General features: G+C 36.0%; 1 protein-coding gene across 1 annotated transcript in view; it reads left to right on the top strand.

Moving 5' to 3' along the window:
• The window catches only part of LOC121903371 (GTPase IMAP family member 8-like), a 33,927-nt gene extending 23,039 nt beyond the window's left edge, over nt 1–10,888 (top strand). Inside the window, exons 6-9 of the mRNA XM_042420318.1 lie at nt 3,334–3,708; nt 3,937–3,993; nt 7,664–8,839; nt 8,930–10,888. Coding sequence (XP_042276252.1) covers nt 3,334–3,708; nt 3,937–3,993; nt 7,664–8,839; nt 8,930–10,494 — 3,173 coding nt within the window. The 3' untranslated portion in view covers nt 10,495–10,888. The remainder of the gene's footprint in view (nt 1–3,333; nt 3,709–3,936; nt 3,994–7,663; nt 8,840–8,929) is intronic.
• The last annotated feature ends 6,727 nt before the right edge of the window (nt 10,889–17,615 follow it).

The raw sequence follows: 17,615 nt of genomic DNA, 5'->3' as shown, positions 1-17,615 counted from the left end.
CTATTAGCAGCACAATCTGGTGTGTTGTGTGATTTTGCTGCTTTGTGGTTTTTCCCCACATTTGATCTGGGACACAGAATGCTATCAGTAATCTATAAACTGAAGGAAACTGACACACAGTTATTTTTTTATGATCATGTGTGTTAAATATTGTTTAAAACTCGTCAATCTTAAAGGATTTTAAACATTTATGTTGCTGAGGTTTGATTATAACTGTGTTTTTCTGAATTTCTACAGAGGAAGATGATGGAAAATCCCAGAAGAGCAGGAGCAGAAGCCCTGACCATCTTTGCCCTGACTGTGAGTGAAATGACCCTGAATGAGAATGTGTTCAACATTTTCTTGAACGAATAAAGTGCAAAATGCTCAAATAGTTAAACCATCAAATGCTTAAATTAAATTACAGTTTTTGCCTCTAATCATCGTTCGTTGTTCAAATGAAAGATTTAAGTAACTAAACCCCAAATAGATTATTAGATGATTAGAAAGCATTACTGAGATAATAACATGTAAATCACTTAAATAATATAAAGATTTTTTATTTAATGTAGTGATGTTGTAATGTAGAAACTCACAAAACGTCATAACTTTTTGCAAGTTGTAACATTATAAGTTTAGTGGCAACTTTTATGTTAAAACTATAATAACCCCATATATATATGTATTGTAATAACTAAATAAATATATATAATGTATCAAGCTGGCCATCACTCGTTACTACTGGAGTATTAAAACAAAGGGGAGTGTCATAAAAAAAAACAGTAAAACAAGCAGTCTCCATAAATCAGTTGCATGGACTGATGTAAAAAGTCTTGCTTTTGGTTTTATTAAGCCAAGTTATACAGATAATGCAGTTCTTTGTGCAACAGACTTGTGGATATGCCATAGCACTGCTTGAAACTGAGAATGTCAGCCAGAAAAATAATATATTACTTTAATATAACCGCAGGACTCTGTGAAGAGGCAACTGCAAACTTCTTGAAGACACCTTTTTTGTAATTTTTTGCCTCTATTTAATATGGCAGTCTGTTCTCACTCCCAACTCGTCACATATAGAAGCTTGGTCAGGACCCCATGGTGTCACTTTTTAACGCACTGGGTACCCCTTTAGCGGGGTTGGACTGATTGGAAAGAAAAAACCCATGTTGTATCTTGGAGGCTAAAATCTTCATCTCTGTGGTGGGAGGAAGTTAAAACCCTTACAACCCCTACTGAAATCATGTTCCCGTGGCTATGGTAAGTGTTGAAAAGAAAGCACATCATGACACTCTGTAGAGCAGATTTAACATAATCTAAAAAAAAAGACTTAAAAAAGACCTAAAACCTTGATATTACAACTTCAACTTTAAGTTGGATTTAAAGGACTCAACAGAGTCAGACTGTTTGATGTCAGCAGGGAGATTATTCTAGAGAAAGGGGGTCTGATAGGAAAAGGCCCTGCTGACTTCTTTTTAACTTTGGGGACACACAGGAGCTCTGTAGTTTAGTGTAGAGAGCTCGAGATGGAATATAAGGTTGAAGGACATCAGACAGGTATGATGGAGCCCATTTAGGATTTTATAACTCATCAGAAGCACCGTAAAGTCTGACCTAACATAGCCAATGAAGGAAGTCTAGGATTGGTGTAATGTGGTCAAATTTTCTGAAAACAGAACATTACAGTAATCAAGTCTGGATGAAACAAATGTGTGTATTAGAGTCTCTGCATCATCCATGAATAGGGACGACCAATGATCAAACTGGTGTCTGTGTCTAGCAGGGCCAACGACCAGCATTTCAGTTTTATCAGAATTTAAAATCCAAAATTTAGTGACATCCAGTTTTTCACAGCAGCCAAGCAGGTTTCTAATTTAGTAATTTGAGTGTTTTCATCAACCGTAAAACCCATAATAGGAGCACAGAGGTGGAGTCTGAATCCACAGCAAGTGGAAGATCATTTACTATTCTGGTTAGAGCAGTTTATGTTTTTGGGACAATACCAGTCATAAGTGATAAATTAACAACATTGAGCATTGAATGACCCCAAAAAGGCCAGAGGTTTTTGGAAAGTTTAGTTGGTAGGGAATCAACTAGACAGATGGTTTAGAGGCTGACACCAGCTAAGACAAACACTCTCAATTTTTGTAAGAACAGAGACTATCTGGGACTGTGGTGTTACTCATCAGTAGTTATAGGGTAGTTATATCCTACAGTGGTATAAGAGGAGTTCATTTAATGTTACATCACTTCTCAGTTACATTTTTTTCATTGATTTCTAGTTAGAGAGTCTTACAGTTGAAAATTGGTTAAATCTTTGTAAATCAAACAATGTAATGCACGACCAGTCAGTCTTACAATATCTGCTCTGGAAACTCTGGTACATTAGTTTGATACAGTAACTAAATAGTGTTTGTGTCCAAAAAATGTTTGCAAAAACCTCAGAACATCTTGCCCTTTATCTGCTGTCTGTTTTATCATAAGCGTTTGGTTAAAGGTGGATTTATTGTTGTTGAGGTTTGAAAGGTGTGCACATTTGCTTCTCTGCGACCTACAGTTACCCATAATACCCCTCTCTGCATAAGTTCATGGAGACTTTTACGTGTATCTTTGGAGAACCATAAATCCACCATAAGATTGAAGCTGTACAGATGAATCTTTTTTCTAATAAATCTGCTCATCACGGGCCCCACAATTAACTATGTAGCCTAGTGTTGTTTTTTTCTGGAAGCAGCATTTAATTCAATATAATCTGGATGAAAATATCCTCAAGACCAGAGGACAGAAACAATCACTGCATATTTGAATGATGCCATTGTTAGTGGCCCCAGCAGACCCATTAGAGAATGGATGTGAATAAAATAAGGAATTAATTTGTATATTTCTATATCCTTGCAGTCATCGATAGTGTTGGATATCTGCTGCCTCTGAGTGAGTCAGACTGAACTGTTATAAATTGTTTTTGTTTATTAAAATGGAATTAAGTGTTTCATAGGAGGAGGGAATAAAATAAAAGATTTAAAAAACTAAATCACAGATTGATAGAAAATATAAAAATAATAACATTTAACTTTATTTTCATTTCAGTGTCTGAGCTGAGGGTTGTTCTGTTGGGGAACAGCTGGTCTGAGAGGAGTTCAGTGGGGAACTTCATACTGGGAACGACTGTGTTCAACACTGAGGAAGAACCAGACTTCTGTCTGAGAGTCAGTCGACTGATTCAGGACAAAAAAATAGTTCTCATCAACACCCCAGATCTGCTGCATCCTGACATCTCCCAACACAAGCTGTCAGAACATGTAAAAACCTGTGTGAGTCTCTCTGATCCTGGACCTCATGTGTTCCTGCTGGTTCTACAGCCTGAAGACTTCACTGAGGATCACAAGAAGAGGTTACAATCAATCCTTGAATGCCTCAGTGATCAATCATTTAATCATTCACTGATACTGATATCAACACCCAGAGAGCAGAGTTCAGGTTTCATGGAGGAATATATGAAACATCCACAGTTAGGAGACTTAATCAGAAAATGTAGATCCAAGTTGTTTTGGCAGAAGAACATTGAACATTCAGAGCTGTTAAGGATCATGGACCAAATTGTGAAGGAAAGTGATGGAGATCATGTGAGCTGTGACATATTTAAAGAAGCAACATCTGTTTTACCAAGTAGTCATGGAAACCTGAAACAAGAGGAAGCATCTGGAGTCAACTCTGATCCTGATAGAGCTACTGGTGGGTTCAGGAACATTTTTTACTGTGATGAATACAAACGACCTTTGATTAAGTTTGAACAATAAGTTAAGAGTTATTTTGGTTTACATTAATTTTTTTACAGGGCTGAAATATCTCAAGGATTCAGCAAAAAATGACTGAGTAAACTTACTAAATATTATCATGTGCAGTTAGACATCTATAAGATGAAGTTGATGAACTGTAATTGATGGTTTTGTCTTTTCACAGGGTTCAGACCTCATACATCACAAACTCCATCACCACCTGAACGTACAGTCAACCAGTGTAAGTAAATTAAATTCAGCCCTTATAATATGTTATTATTGTAACATTTCCTTCAAAATTTGATCTGCCGTGCAAAGGTGGTAAAAGATGATGTATTCTATCTGTGACCATCTGTTTGAATCCAAACTCTCCTTGTGTTGGTGCAACAGCTGTGTCTTGTCCTCCAGCTGGGGACGTTCCTAAAATGCACCGTTCATCTGTTTGCTGACTTTGTAAAACTCAACCGCCGTGTAATGTTAGCTTGTTACTACATGTTTACTTGTTGTAAACATAAACTGTGGGAACTAGCATGGTTAGCTTGCTAAGAACAATATTCAACAAGCTGAACATTCTACAGCTTTTTATCACTTTATTTTGGTAACTTTCTGTTCAGCCAAGCAGCATCCCTCCTTTTCTACTGCTTTTATTGTTTCATCTTTCATTTATAGAAACAAAGATATAAACAATCAATATTTTCTGAGTTAGAGGTCAAACTGGCAGGACAGTTAGGAGCTTCCTCATGGCTGCATCACACTGCCTCCCTGATCTCCAACAACTCTGTCTTTTATGTCTTTGTAGTCTCCACGTGATGAATTATACACGTGGATAATAGTGAACACTTTCACACAGTCTCTCCTTGAAGACGTCCTTAGTGTTGTCCTCAGTTTTAAACTCAAAAGGTGACAGAAGTTGTTTGAATTGAACCAAAGAGAGTTTTAGAGAGAGTTTAATCCTAGTTTACTTTCACTCCTCCTGACAGCTGACTGATCACTGCATAAAGCAGCTGTGTTGTTAGAAATGTTCTGTTTGCTTGCAGTCCTAAATAATATAATACATCTCCTGCTGCTTTCATGACATAAATATATAATAAGCATAATCAATAACATATTTCACTTTTAGGCTAGTTGTTACTTTGTATGAGAGATTAAACTGGTTAAATAAGCCACTTAAGAATCTAAATACTTGATGATATTTTATTTATGGACATTTCCTTTTTAAACATGTTTCCTCTCAGATTTCTGTCAGGAGTTATAGGTTCATATTAGTTTGTCTGGAAGCTGATGAATATCAGTGGTATTTTACAGATAATGTTCTGTTAACTGTGTTAAATGTTAACTGTGATGACATTCATGACATCACTGTCTGGCTGGTAGAAGTAAAACCCATGCAGCTGATTATTTTAAATTAGCACCTTTGAAGTGTCTTTATCACCAGCTTTGCACATAACGCCACCACACCATCATGAAACCAGGCCATGTTATACAGAAAGAGTACTGAAAAATACCCTCATTCATTGGTGTAGTGATTTTATGGGCTGTGTTATTTACTGGTGGGGCTGTGAATTTATAGTAAATACATGAATAAATAAAGCTAGGCATGGACATGTAGTGTTTGAAAGTCAAGTTCAAGCATATATGCCCAAGGATTACACAGTAACAATAACAATCGCAGTTTTTTTTTTTAAGTTAAAAACTTACATTAATATTCAACACTTTAATGGTAGACCGAAGGAAGGCAAATGCCAAAATAGACAGTCAACTTTTGGAAAACTTGGAAAACTGAACAATTATAGACAGAGTAACAGAAATGACACAGCTCACATCTAAAGAAAAAAAGGAGCACAGTCATGTAGCACAAGAAATGGTTACGAAAAGTTGTATCCTAAGTGACAGAATATTCCAGACAGGAGTCCTGCTCCTACTAGCTCTGAATCAAGCTTGTTAGGTTTGGGTGTGAGTTTTTTGGAGGGTGTTTTATCAGGGCTGGGTACCAGGGTTCCTCCTCAGCACTGAAGGAGTGAGCAGCACCAGAGGAGCTACTGTATCTGTCACAGGTTGTCTCCCTCTGCTGTTGTAACTCTCTCTGCACCCACTTTGTTGTTTTCACTACTTTCTGGTTCCTTTGATGAGCTCGTTTTATGATGAAACAATGCTGGTGTACTGGTGGGGATATAATAATTCTTCATGGGGCTATAGCTCCATTTAGCCTCTACTAGGGATGTGCAGAGATCCCAGTATTTGTATTTGTGTCTGTATTTGTTGAGGCAGCAAAAGTTATTTGTATTCAAATGAAAGTGGAAAAAGGCTTAAAATCACTTTTAATTTTAGAAAATTAAAGTGTTACAATAAGTGTTCATGAATAAATTACCACCGGGTCTCAAACTGGAGTCTCCCAGATCATAGACGAATGCGCTGATTACTGAGCTAAAACTTTACTCATATACTATTTATACATCCACACCACAGAGACAGCACAGCATGCAACGTGTAGGGAAGAACTTCAAAGGCAATTATTGCTTTGCACTTTTCATCATTGCCTATTTTTTACAACCTAACTTTGTGGAAAGGAGAAGTGGAACAACAGGTTATGGAGAGTCTGTTGGGAGCACTTTGCATGTGTCAATTGCTCAGCTTTATCTCTGGGGAACACCCCCAACAAATAATTTTTAAAATATTTGTATGAAACAAATATTCATATAAAACCCACTATTTGTGCTTTGCCGAATAATGTATTTGTATTCAGGCACACCCCTAGCTTCTACCTATAACTTATGTCTATGTCTCCACCTCCATCTCCCTCTTCAGCCTCAAATTCCCTTCCCTCAGAAGGCAGTCTGTGTGAATGTGGAAGTTATTCAGACTTAAAACTGTGGTGTGAAATTAAGTATGATGCAATTCTTGTAAAACAAAAAATAACACAAATGTAGCTTCTGTCTGACCTCCACAGTCTGGATGTGAAAGCGTTTGTGTGGAGTCTCTCATTAAACCAGCAGGAATTACTTTCAGTCATCAAACTCCTGATTTCTGTCACTGTAATCAGAAGAAATTCATCATTTCATACAAATCTGAAACACATGAAGCTGTAAAAATGAAACATCGACCAGCTGCCAGGAAACATCAGTGAGGAGGTGGACTAAATTCTTTTATCGTAACCTTTATTTTAATGAAATTTGATTGCTATATTTATTTATTTATTGACAATTCTGTTTTTACTGAGATAATAAATCATATTTAAATAGTTTTAGATCTCTTTTTCTTTAGTTTTTAACCAAAAAGAAACAAACAATAACAACATCAGCAAGAGACAAAAAATGGGAAAATCACAACAGTAATAAATTAAATTAAATAGAATAGAATAATTATCCACCCACCCTCCAGTCATTGAAATATTGTCATATAGCAGCATATTAAATAAAGGCAGTGCACCTGTACATTTGATAAAATATCAAAGGTAGTGACTTTACATCAAGTATTTTTCTATATATTGTATAAGAACAGGTGTTAGTCACATTATATTCATATATGTATCCACACATGCACACACATGCATACGCATACATCAATAAACACATACGAACATACAGTATACAGACCTGTTTTCATATATATACGTCCATCTATAATTGATGACTATATTTACAACAAATAACTGGTTCTACAGGATCTCCTGGACAGATTTATTGGCACAAGAATTACATCACAGTGATATACGCGTGTTTTAAAGTGACTTAACACCACAGTGATGGTGACTTGTTTACTTCCACCTGTAACTTGTGTTTGTCCAGATCAATATCTCAGATTTGTCTGTAAGGCTGTTTTGTCATCATGGTTGAGTACCTGCTGTGTCGACTCACCTGTTGTCACCAACTCTGAACTGTGATAATGTGTTTTTTCTCCTTGTTGTTTTACAGTCTCTACACTGAGGATTGTGCTGGTGGGGAAAAGTGAAGACAAAAAGAAAAAACTTGGAAACTTCATCACTGAAAATCAGGATTTTCATTTCCCAAAAAAAACAATATTCAAACACTGTGTTGCCACCTGTGGAGAGTGGAGAGGAAAATCATTGACTGTGGTAAAAACTCCAGACATCTTCAGTCTGTCTGAGCAGAAACTGAGAGAAGAAGTGATGAGGTGCATAAATCTTTGCTTCCCAGGACCAAATGTTCTGCTGCTGTTAGTGAAGACTTCTGAGTTTAAGGAAGAGGACAAACAAAGACTGAAGTTCATCCTGAGTTTGTTTGGTCAAGATGCTTTTAAACACTCCATGGTCATCATCACACACAAGGAGAATGCAACAAGTTTCAATGTGAATCAGCTGATTGAAGACTGTGGAGGAAGACACCACAACATGTTTGAAGAAGACCACAGACAGTTAATGGAGAGGATTGAGAACATTGTTCATCGAAACAAAGGAACCTTCCTCACCTTCACTGAAGAGACCATTAAACCAGTTTTAAACCTGGTTCTGTGTGGGAGGAGAGGAGCAGTGAAGACTTCAGCAGTAAAGGCCATTTTAGGTCAGACAGAGCTTCATCCAGTCTCCAACTCATCAGAGTGTGTTAAACATCAGGGAGAGGTGTGTGGACGTTGGGTTGACCTGGTGGAGCTGCCTGCCTTGTATGGAAAACCTCAGGAGGCAGTGATGGAGGAATCATTCAGGTGTATCTCCCTCTGTGATCCTGAGGGCGTCCATGCCTTCATCCTGGTCCTACCTGTGGATCCCCTCACTGATGAAGACAAGGGAGAGTTAAAGACCATCCAGAACACACTCAGCTCTCCAGTCAATGACTTCACCATGATTCTGTTCACTGTGGAGTCAGATCCTACAGCTCCAGCTGTTGTTGACTTTGTAAGAAAGAAGAGAGACATCCAGGAGCTCATTCAGAGCTGTGGAGGAAGACATGTTGTTCTCAACATCAAGAACAAGCAGCAGATCTCTGAGATGTTGGATACTGTGGAGAAGATGAGACAATCTAAAGATAAACCATGTTGCTATACAACTGAAACATTTGCACATGCCCAAATGGAAAAGATCAACATGCTACAGACTGAACTTACACAACTTCAAACAAAAAGCATGGTCACCTGTAAGTACACGTTTAAGAGCTTTGATCTTGTTTTGTGCTGTTGATTAATGCAGCATTTGTAAAGTAACACTTTTTGTTCTGATGTTACAGGTGATGATGAGAATCAGAGCTCAGAGAGTCTCAGAATTGTGCTGATAGGGAAGACTGGCTGTGGAAAGAGCTCTTCAGGAAACACCATTCTGGGAAGAAAAGAGTTTAAAGCTGAATCAAGCCAAACATCAATCACCAAACGTTGTCAGAAAGCAAAGAGTGAAGTAGATGGTCGTCCTGTCGTTGTGGTCGACACTCCTGGTCTGTTTGACACAAACTTGTCCCATGAAGAGGTTAATGAGGAGATGGTGAAATGCATCAGTCTTCTGGCTCCAGGACCACATGTCTTCCTGTTGGTGTTACAGATTGGCAGATTAACACAAGAAGAGAAGGAGACAATAAAACTCATCAAGGAAGGTTTTGGGAAGAATTCAGAAAAATTCACCATCATTCTTTTAACTGGAGGAGATAACCTGGAGGATGACAACCTGTCCATTGAGGATTACATTAAAGAGAAATGTGATGAATCCTTTAAGAAGCTGATTGCTGACTGTGGAGGAAGATACCATGTGTTTAATAACCGTGAAAAACAAAACCGCACACAAGTCAGTGAGCTGATAAACAAGATTGACTCCATGGTGAAGAAAAATGGCGGCAGCTGCTACACCAATGAGATGCTGCAAGAGGCCGAGGCAGCAATAAAGAAGGAAGTGGAGAAGATCCTGAAGGAGAAGGAAGAAGAGATAAAGAGAGAGAGGGAGGAACTTGGAAGAAAACATGAAGAAGAAATGAAGGCAATGAAAAGAAGAATAGAAAAACAGAGAACAGAAATTGAACAGGAGAGACAACTGAGAACAAAACAGCTAAAGGAAATGGAGGAAAAAATTAAGAAGGAGTGTGAACAGAGAAAGAAAGATCAGGAAAAAAGAGAGGAGGAAATGCAAGAAAGGAAAAGTCAAGAAGAAATTGAGCGTCAAGAGTGGGAACAAAAACTTGAAACTCTGGAGGAAAAAATTAAATCAGACTCAGAGTCAAAGGAAAACACTGACAGAAAGTTGAAGCAGATTAGAAAAGAGATGAGAAAAAAACAACTGGCTTGGGAAATGGAACGAAAGGAGTTTTGGGACAAACAACATCGAGAAGAAGGAAAAAGACGACAGGAGGAACAAATAATACTTGTACGGCTCCAAGAAGAATATGAGAGGGAAAAAGAAAAATATGAAAACAAAAGAAAAGAACAAGATCGATTCAGAAGAGAACAGGAGGAGAAAGAGAAACAAGAATTAAAGGAAAAGTATAAGAAGAAAATGGAGGAAATGAGGAAGAAATATGAAGAGGAGGCCAGAAAACAAGCTGAAGAACTTAATGAATTTAGAGAGAAATACACCAAGGACTTCGAAGCTCTGATAGAAAAGTATGACGAGGAGCTGAAGGATGTGAGGCAAAGATATGAGATGTTAATGAGAGAGAAAAAGGAACACAAAAATGAGTTCACTCTTTTGCAAAACCTCTCCAGCCACAAAGAAGAAAGTCTAAAAGAAGAATTGAAGGAACTGCAGAAAAAGCAGGAGGAACAGATGAAATACTTAAAAAAGAAATACAAGAACAAGTGCATCATTTCATGATGATGCTACATTATTTATTTAATGAAAGGAGCACAGAATATTCAAGGAAAATTGAGCTGTATAGACTTCTGCCTGCTGACTCAGGTTACTAATATTTGATTGGCCACATTGATCCAAATGCAGTTGATCATAATGGCTTACTCCAGACAGTTCACTGTGTGTCACATTAAAATGCAACTTCCAATTATAGCCTGGACCAATCATAAAGGAACAGCTGAAATAATATTCATAAGAGCACTGACTGAAACAGCTGTAGTGACAAGAGCAAGCATGTTCAAGAGAAACTGAACTGGCTTTAAAGGTTTGCCTGACATTATCTTTGAGCAGTTTAATAATGTAAATATTAAATAGAATGTCACCTTGTTTCCCTACACTACCCAATTCATAAATATTACACCAATATTTACATGTTTAAAAATGACTGTTACATTAAAACAACATAAATGATCTCAAAAGTGTTTTTAGAAATTGTCAGACGTGAATTGATGCCAACAGGTCCTCATAATTAAACAACACATCTGACTGCTGACTGTGGATGAAGATACCATGTATTCAATAACAATAACCATGAACAAGTCAGCAAGTTGCTGACTAAGGTTGACACCATGATGAAGGAAAATGGAGGCAGCTCCTACACCAATGAGATGTTCTAAGAGGCCGAGGCAGCAATACAGAAGGCAGTGGAGAAGATCCTGGAACACAAAAATGAGTTTACTCTTTTGCACAACCTCTCTAGTCACAAAAAAGAAAGTCTAAAAGAAGAATTGAAGGAACTGCAGAAAAAACATTAAGAACAGATGAATAACTTTAAAAAGAAATACAAGACCAAGTGCTTCATGTCGTGATCACAAATGTGTTTAACAGTCAGATCATCAAGTGAGATATTTTAAGTTTCTGCTTCCAATATTATAACCAGAAATAATCAACAAGTAACATCTGGAATGATGCTCATTAAATGACTGACTGCAACAGCCGTAACATTTTAATTCAACTAAATGTTTTTCTGCGTGGAATGATCACTAAAGAGACGAGAACAAACATGTTGAGTGCAAACATCTTAGTTACAGAACATAAAAGTAAAAGAGAGAGTCAGTAAAGGAAGGATTGGAAGATTTACTTGTTTATTCAAAATGATCTTTGTGATGTGAACATATTACAGGATGTAAATAAAACACTGACAGGACACCTGAAATAACATAATGTGATGTAATAATGTAATATCACCTCTTTTCCTTTAACATCCAATTCACTATTATTACTGCAATATGTAAGTTTAAGTCAAATCAATATGACATGAAAATAGTTGTGTAGAAACATTAATGTTATAAACTGAATGTCACTAATGTGTTTGGTTCAGTTCTGTTCGATATTTTAAAACAGATATACATATTTTTATTTTCGATTCTTTGATTTTTTAAATTTATTTTAAACACACATATATAACTGAAGCAGTAAATAATAATGTTGTCAGCTGTCTGACACTTCACTATTGTAGGAGCTGTTTGTTGGTTTGTTTTGTTTGGTTGTTGTTTTGTTGATGGTGATTGGGATCGTCTGATTGTTTGATTATTCTACATGTTTGTTTTATTTAGATTTGATTTTGATAGTATTTTCTTTTTGAAAGTTTCTTTTGTTTTGTTTAATAATTTGCTTGTTTAGCATATTTAGTTTTTGGGTAACTAGTATTTTGTTTTGTGAACTAGGTAACACTTTGGGCACCTGAGGTTATACAGGCAGGCAGGTTTAGGACCAGCATGCACCTGGATGGGCCTCTGATTTTTAGTAGAGCAAGAGAAGCAGCAGGAACCAGGATTAATTTGTTCTTTTGTTTACTTGCTTGTTTTTGAGAAATAAATCATAAGAAATGCAACGTCCATTGTCCCTGCAAAAAACTTTGCAGGGACAAGATTATTATCAGATTATTAACAGATAAAGTGTGAATACAGAACAGAGCACACAGGTTGATGTTACTAACAGGAAATGCACTAAACATAAACTATGTTCTGCTTCAGGACAGTGTCTTAAAACATGTTTCACAGGCCTAATTTATGGAACATTGAACTGAACTAAGTCCTAACTTAAGACCTAACTTAGCTACATAATTAATTCATTAGCTATGAACAATACTAGGATAAATGTCCCTATTAAGCCCACATACCATATAAGCCCACTTGCAACTTCTGAGTCAAATAAATAAACAATTATTTTTTGCTGTGTAATGTTTCTTCCAATGAAGCTGCTTGTTAAATAAATGACACTTTTTATTGTAAGTCAACTAGATTTGTCAATATTGAATTATTGAAGCACATGTGCCTGCTGATCTGTATCAAAAACTTTGGTGATTTGGTACCCTAAGAAGATAATAGGTTTTGCATATTTCTACTCCTGTTTTTGGTAAATACTCATTTGTTATCAAAATTTAAAGTGAGTAGTGTTTTTAATGAGACAAATGTTAGAATATTACTTGAATTAGAAATATTGTTTCTTTTGAAATCAAAATATGAGTTTTAGCATGCGAGCAAACAGACCACATGCTGCACCAATACAGTAGCTGCATATTATGGTTCACTGCAATGACATAAAGCATGATAAACATGTATAGTTTACATTTTTGTGTGCAGTTTATATTATTATACTGTTAAATATATAATAAATGTGTATGTTTATCTTCATGTATTTTTAATTAACATTTTTACCTGGTGGGCTTAAAGGGGACACTACTAAAAAATCCCACTGTTTGAGGTGGATATAAATGAGTATAGCTAATTACTTCTCTGCATGATCAATTAATACTTTTCATGTTATGTTAGTGCACTATATATAGATTTATTTCATATAGTTGTTTTTTTAATGTCATGTGCGTAGAATAAAATATTCTGTCTTCTAACCATAAATTCACTGATGTTCCCTCTAAGCCCACCTGCTCCCATTAATCCTATTTGACTGTGTCTCAATGGGGATTTTGTTCCTTTTGTTCCTTCCTCCCTAATTTTGACTTCACCTAATGAATCAGCTCAATAAATCAGATAATTGATACTCATATTTAAATATTAATGATATTGTATAGGTCAATTCATTCTGGACAGGCCTATATTTTATCCTAACATATGCAATATTTTTTTAATCTTTACTTTTCAGATAAGTTTTAGTTTGAGATGAGATAATGAGCTTCAAGATGTTATGACTGATGTCTCCTCATAATGAATGTTTTAATGTTAGCCTGTGTCTGTCCCCCGACCACTTAAATCAGTTAAATCTAAAATAAACAAAAGAGGAGTCACTCATAAAAATCTAATAAAAATGAACACCACTACTGCAATAGTACAACAAAATAAGAGAATTGAATGTGGACTCTTAAACATTAGATCATTATCATCCACAGCCATATTAGTAAATGATCTAGTCTCACATTATGGTATTGATTTATTTTGTCTCACTGAAACCTGGCTGCGTCATGAAGAATATGTTAGCCTAAATGATCCACTCCTCCCAGTCATACTAATACTCTTCCACAATGACTGAGATTTATAAAACAGAACCATGCATTTGCACAACTCTATTAATCTGACAAAAGACTGAGTATGCATACTTCTAGCTTTGTGCGTACAAACAGTTTTAGTAACAATTTAAATGTAATGATCTGCAAACTGCCCTCAAACTAGATTCTTTCATCCCCACTGAAGAAGTTAAAGCTTTATTTTCTGATGTTATTAATGACTCTTGTGATTGTTTTTTTAATTTAGTTTTGTCACTTCATTGGTTGGTTGTCTAGATGTGCTGTTATCGTAAGTTGTTATTGTTGTGTTGTTGTTTGACTGTGAATGTTTCTTGTTCGCAGGTCTTTCTTGAAAAAGAGATCTTGATCTCTTGATCTACATAGCGACACAAATATGTTGGTTTTAATCAATCATGTAGAGAATAGCTGAGAATGTCAAGTATTTGGAAAAAAATGACAAATAAACTGCACTTTAAAGATTGTAGAGTTTATTTCATCAATGCAAAAGCATGCAAGCGGTAACAAGTGAATAACTAAGTCAAAAATTAAAAATCCAATAATTAGGAGTGGGTGATGTAATGATATATACCATTTGATGATATAAGTGCATTAACCATTAGAGATTTTCCCATATTGTTTATACTTTTAATCATCTCTGTGTGTATTGTGGATATTGTTGCAAATCGCTGAGCAGGATTGATTTATATTGATGCTGTATATTTATATGATGTTTGCATCAATGTCACCTGACCTTAATTTGTAATCAAACTTCTGGATCAGCCAAATAGAGAATGCCTGTCAGGTGATTTTAACCATTAACAGTTTTCCAATTGATCTTCTTGGAACTTTGCTATATGATATATATCAATATCACAATATAAAAACCACATATACTGTGAGAGAATTTTATCCTTATTACCCACTCCTATCAAACATAATCACATGATTACATACTAAATATTGAAAATCGATGTCTTAAAACTGGATAGATGATAGCCTAAATGATAATGAAATAAAATGTCAACCAAAAAAATCTTAAAACAAAAAAGTAAAACATTTTGAAATATGGGGTAAATGTTGATAAAATGTTCTCAGAAACTGATTCATTAAACCACAATGTATTACTGAATAAATGCATTTTTTGTCAAAATGTCAAAGTGCATCAGTGACTAATGAAAACTGATATTTTACTTTTTAACACAAAATGTCACCATCATCCTGTGATTAACCATAAAATTATAAGTAATTAGTGATGAGAATAAAATGTTTAAATCTGTGATGAATAATTAACAAGACACAGTAACAGTTGCAGGCAAGTCATGGAAAAAAGGACAAAATGATCCAAAAAGGCATAAAAAAGCCAAACTCATAGATGGAGATATAGCAAAAAGAGTCAAAAATAAGTTTCAGTCTTTTTGCTATTTTCACTAATTACCTTGACATTTTTTTGTCTTAAATTTTTTTTTATTTGGTTGAAGTCACTTACTTCAGAGCTTTGATTGAATGTTGAATGACTAAATATTTTCTAATGCCAGGAACATAAAATAGTTTCTGACACATTAATGCTGGTTAATATTTTATCCTCGACTGTCCTTTTTCCAGACTTTCTAAGAACCCCCAGAATCTTTTATTTTCAATTTCTTTTTGGGGTAACTGTTATTCACACTTTATTATTTTGGCCCCACATTCATATAAAATGCAGTGATTATTAATAACTCAATCACAAAGAGGTAACACACCTACAGTCCTTATCCTAAATGGTAGCAGACACCAAACCAAAAATGAAAATTAACAACAAAACGCCTGCATTCACACCAGGGAAGCTGTCTCATCATTCCGTTGGCTGGATAGAGCCTGCTGTTCCTGTGTTCAAACAAAGGACAGAGAATGGTTAATAAAAGGGGTTAGGGTGGGAGGGACTTGCAAACTGAGACAAGGAAAAGGAAAACAACCTCTATGTTTCTTGCAAGGAGTCAGGACACCTGCTGCTTACTCTATGTAGAAAGATAGAGCTAGCAGCAGAAGTGCCGCAGCAGCAGCTCTGTCTGTGTGGACACTGCATACCCCATGAGCATGCTTGTGGTGCACTGCCAAAACGTTCCAGATGGAACTCGCACTCTAAAATTATTTTTCTGCATGTCGGACTAAGCTGATTATTAAACTATTTTGACAGTAATTGTTCGGGTCACAGAGCGTATTCTTCATACAACTGCATGCACTGAACTGTAATGTCCATACTGTGACGGTTCGGGACAAATACACCGTTACACCCCGACTAATAAATCTAATTTATTATTGCCCCTTATATTGCCTATTACTGCCCTTTTAAATGTCCGATTAAAAGCTGTATTCTTAATTGAGTTTGTACATTCAGTTTTATTTCTCTTTTTAAAACTGCATTTTCAAATTGATTTTATTCCATTATTTATGCAGGAATTCATTAATTGAAGCTTATTTAGCGAAGTTTCAGGAGCTGGACCACAGCTCAACTGTGCCACTTCTGGCATTCCTATAAATACTACCTAATCCTCTCCTTTTCTTTCACTCTCGTATTCCACTAGTAAAGTTTTAGTTACAAAGACTTGATTTCCTGCATTCTGGTGAATTTTAGTGCATGTGAATAACAAACTAATGAGCCAACAACAGAACAATGTACTGTTATGAACCTCAAATAAAACCTCAAAGGTACATATCATCAAGGAGGGACTACTGTGGCACCAACACTGCTCTCTTCACCTTCAAAAAGTAAAAAAGCAGTAACATGCCATATTTTCAATGTACCATTATAATAGTTAACCACTCTCTCACCTGTTTAAAACTATTTTTTTCCATAAAATTACCCTAAACTGCTTATATTTGATTTTTCTAACATGTCTTGTACCTGTAGGTTGTTCTGAAGTAGCGGGCTTCTGTACTACTGTGGCATCAATGCTACTCTCTCCACCTCCAAAAAGAAAAAAGCAATAGCACAGCACACCATATCTTTTAAAGCCCCTGGAAAGGCAAATCCATGATCGGCTCTTAATTTGGGATCTAATGTGCATATAGTAAACACCTAAAAGGTATGAGAACATAGCCTTTGACATAGCCTATGTAATTCTTTGGAAAGTCTCTCTCCCTTCCCTTGTTACTGAGTTGCAGTTAGACGGGGCTAAGCAAGGGTAGGAGAGATCAATCATCTCTCTCAAATTTAGGAGAGAGATGATTGACGTGGCTATCCGGCCAAGCTGACTTCACAACACTTACTATCATCTCCCCTGTGAGAAAACAATGCACTGCACTTTTCTTTTCTCTTTGATAGATTGAGAATTCAAATTAGCCTGGCATGATTTGAAAGCTACTGTGTTACGCTAACTAGCAGACTGGGGTACACTACCCAAATCTGTATTAATAATGGAGTGGATAAGTAGCTCAAAAGTGTAGTACAGCAAAGCTAATGCTAACTGTTTCATGTAAGTGAATGAAAGATGCTAAAACACTTAGCTTCTTGATCTGGGAGGTGTAGTTTAATAAAAACACAGATATGTGTGGTCTAGTGTGCTAGTTAGCCGATTAGTCAAGATAACTAGCAGACTACTGAGGTAGATGATAATAAGCTCAAAAGTTTTGCATAGAAAAGCTAGTG

This window comes from Thunnus maccoyii, chromosome 9, assembly GCF_910596095.1.
Source record: "Thunnus maccoyii chromosome 9, fThuMac1.1, whole genome shotgun sequence".
Lineage (NCBI taxonomy): Eukaryota > Metazoa > Chordata > Actinopteri > Scombriformes > Scombridae > Thunnus > Thunnus maccoyii.
The sequence above is the reverse complement of the archived record's forward strand: the minus strand, read 5'-3'. Positions and strand labels throughout refer to the sequence as shown.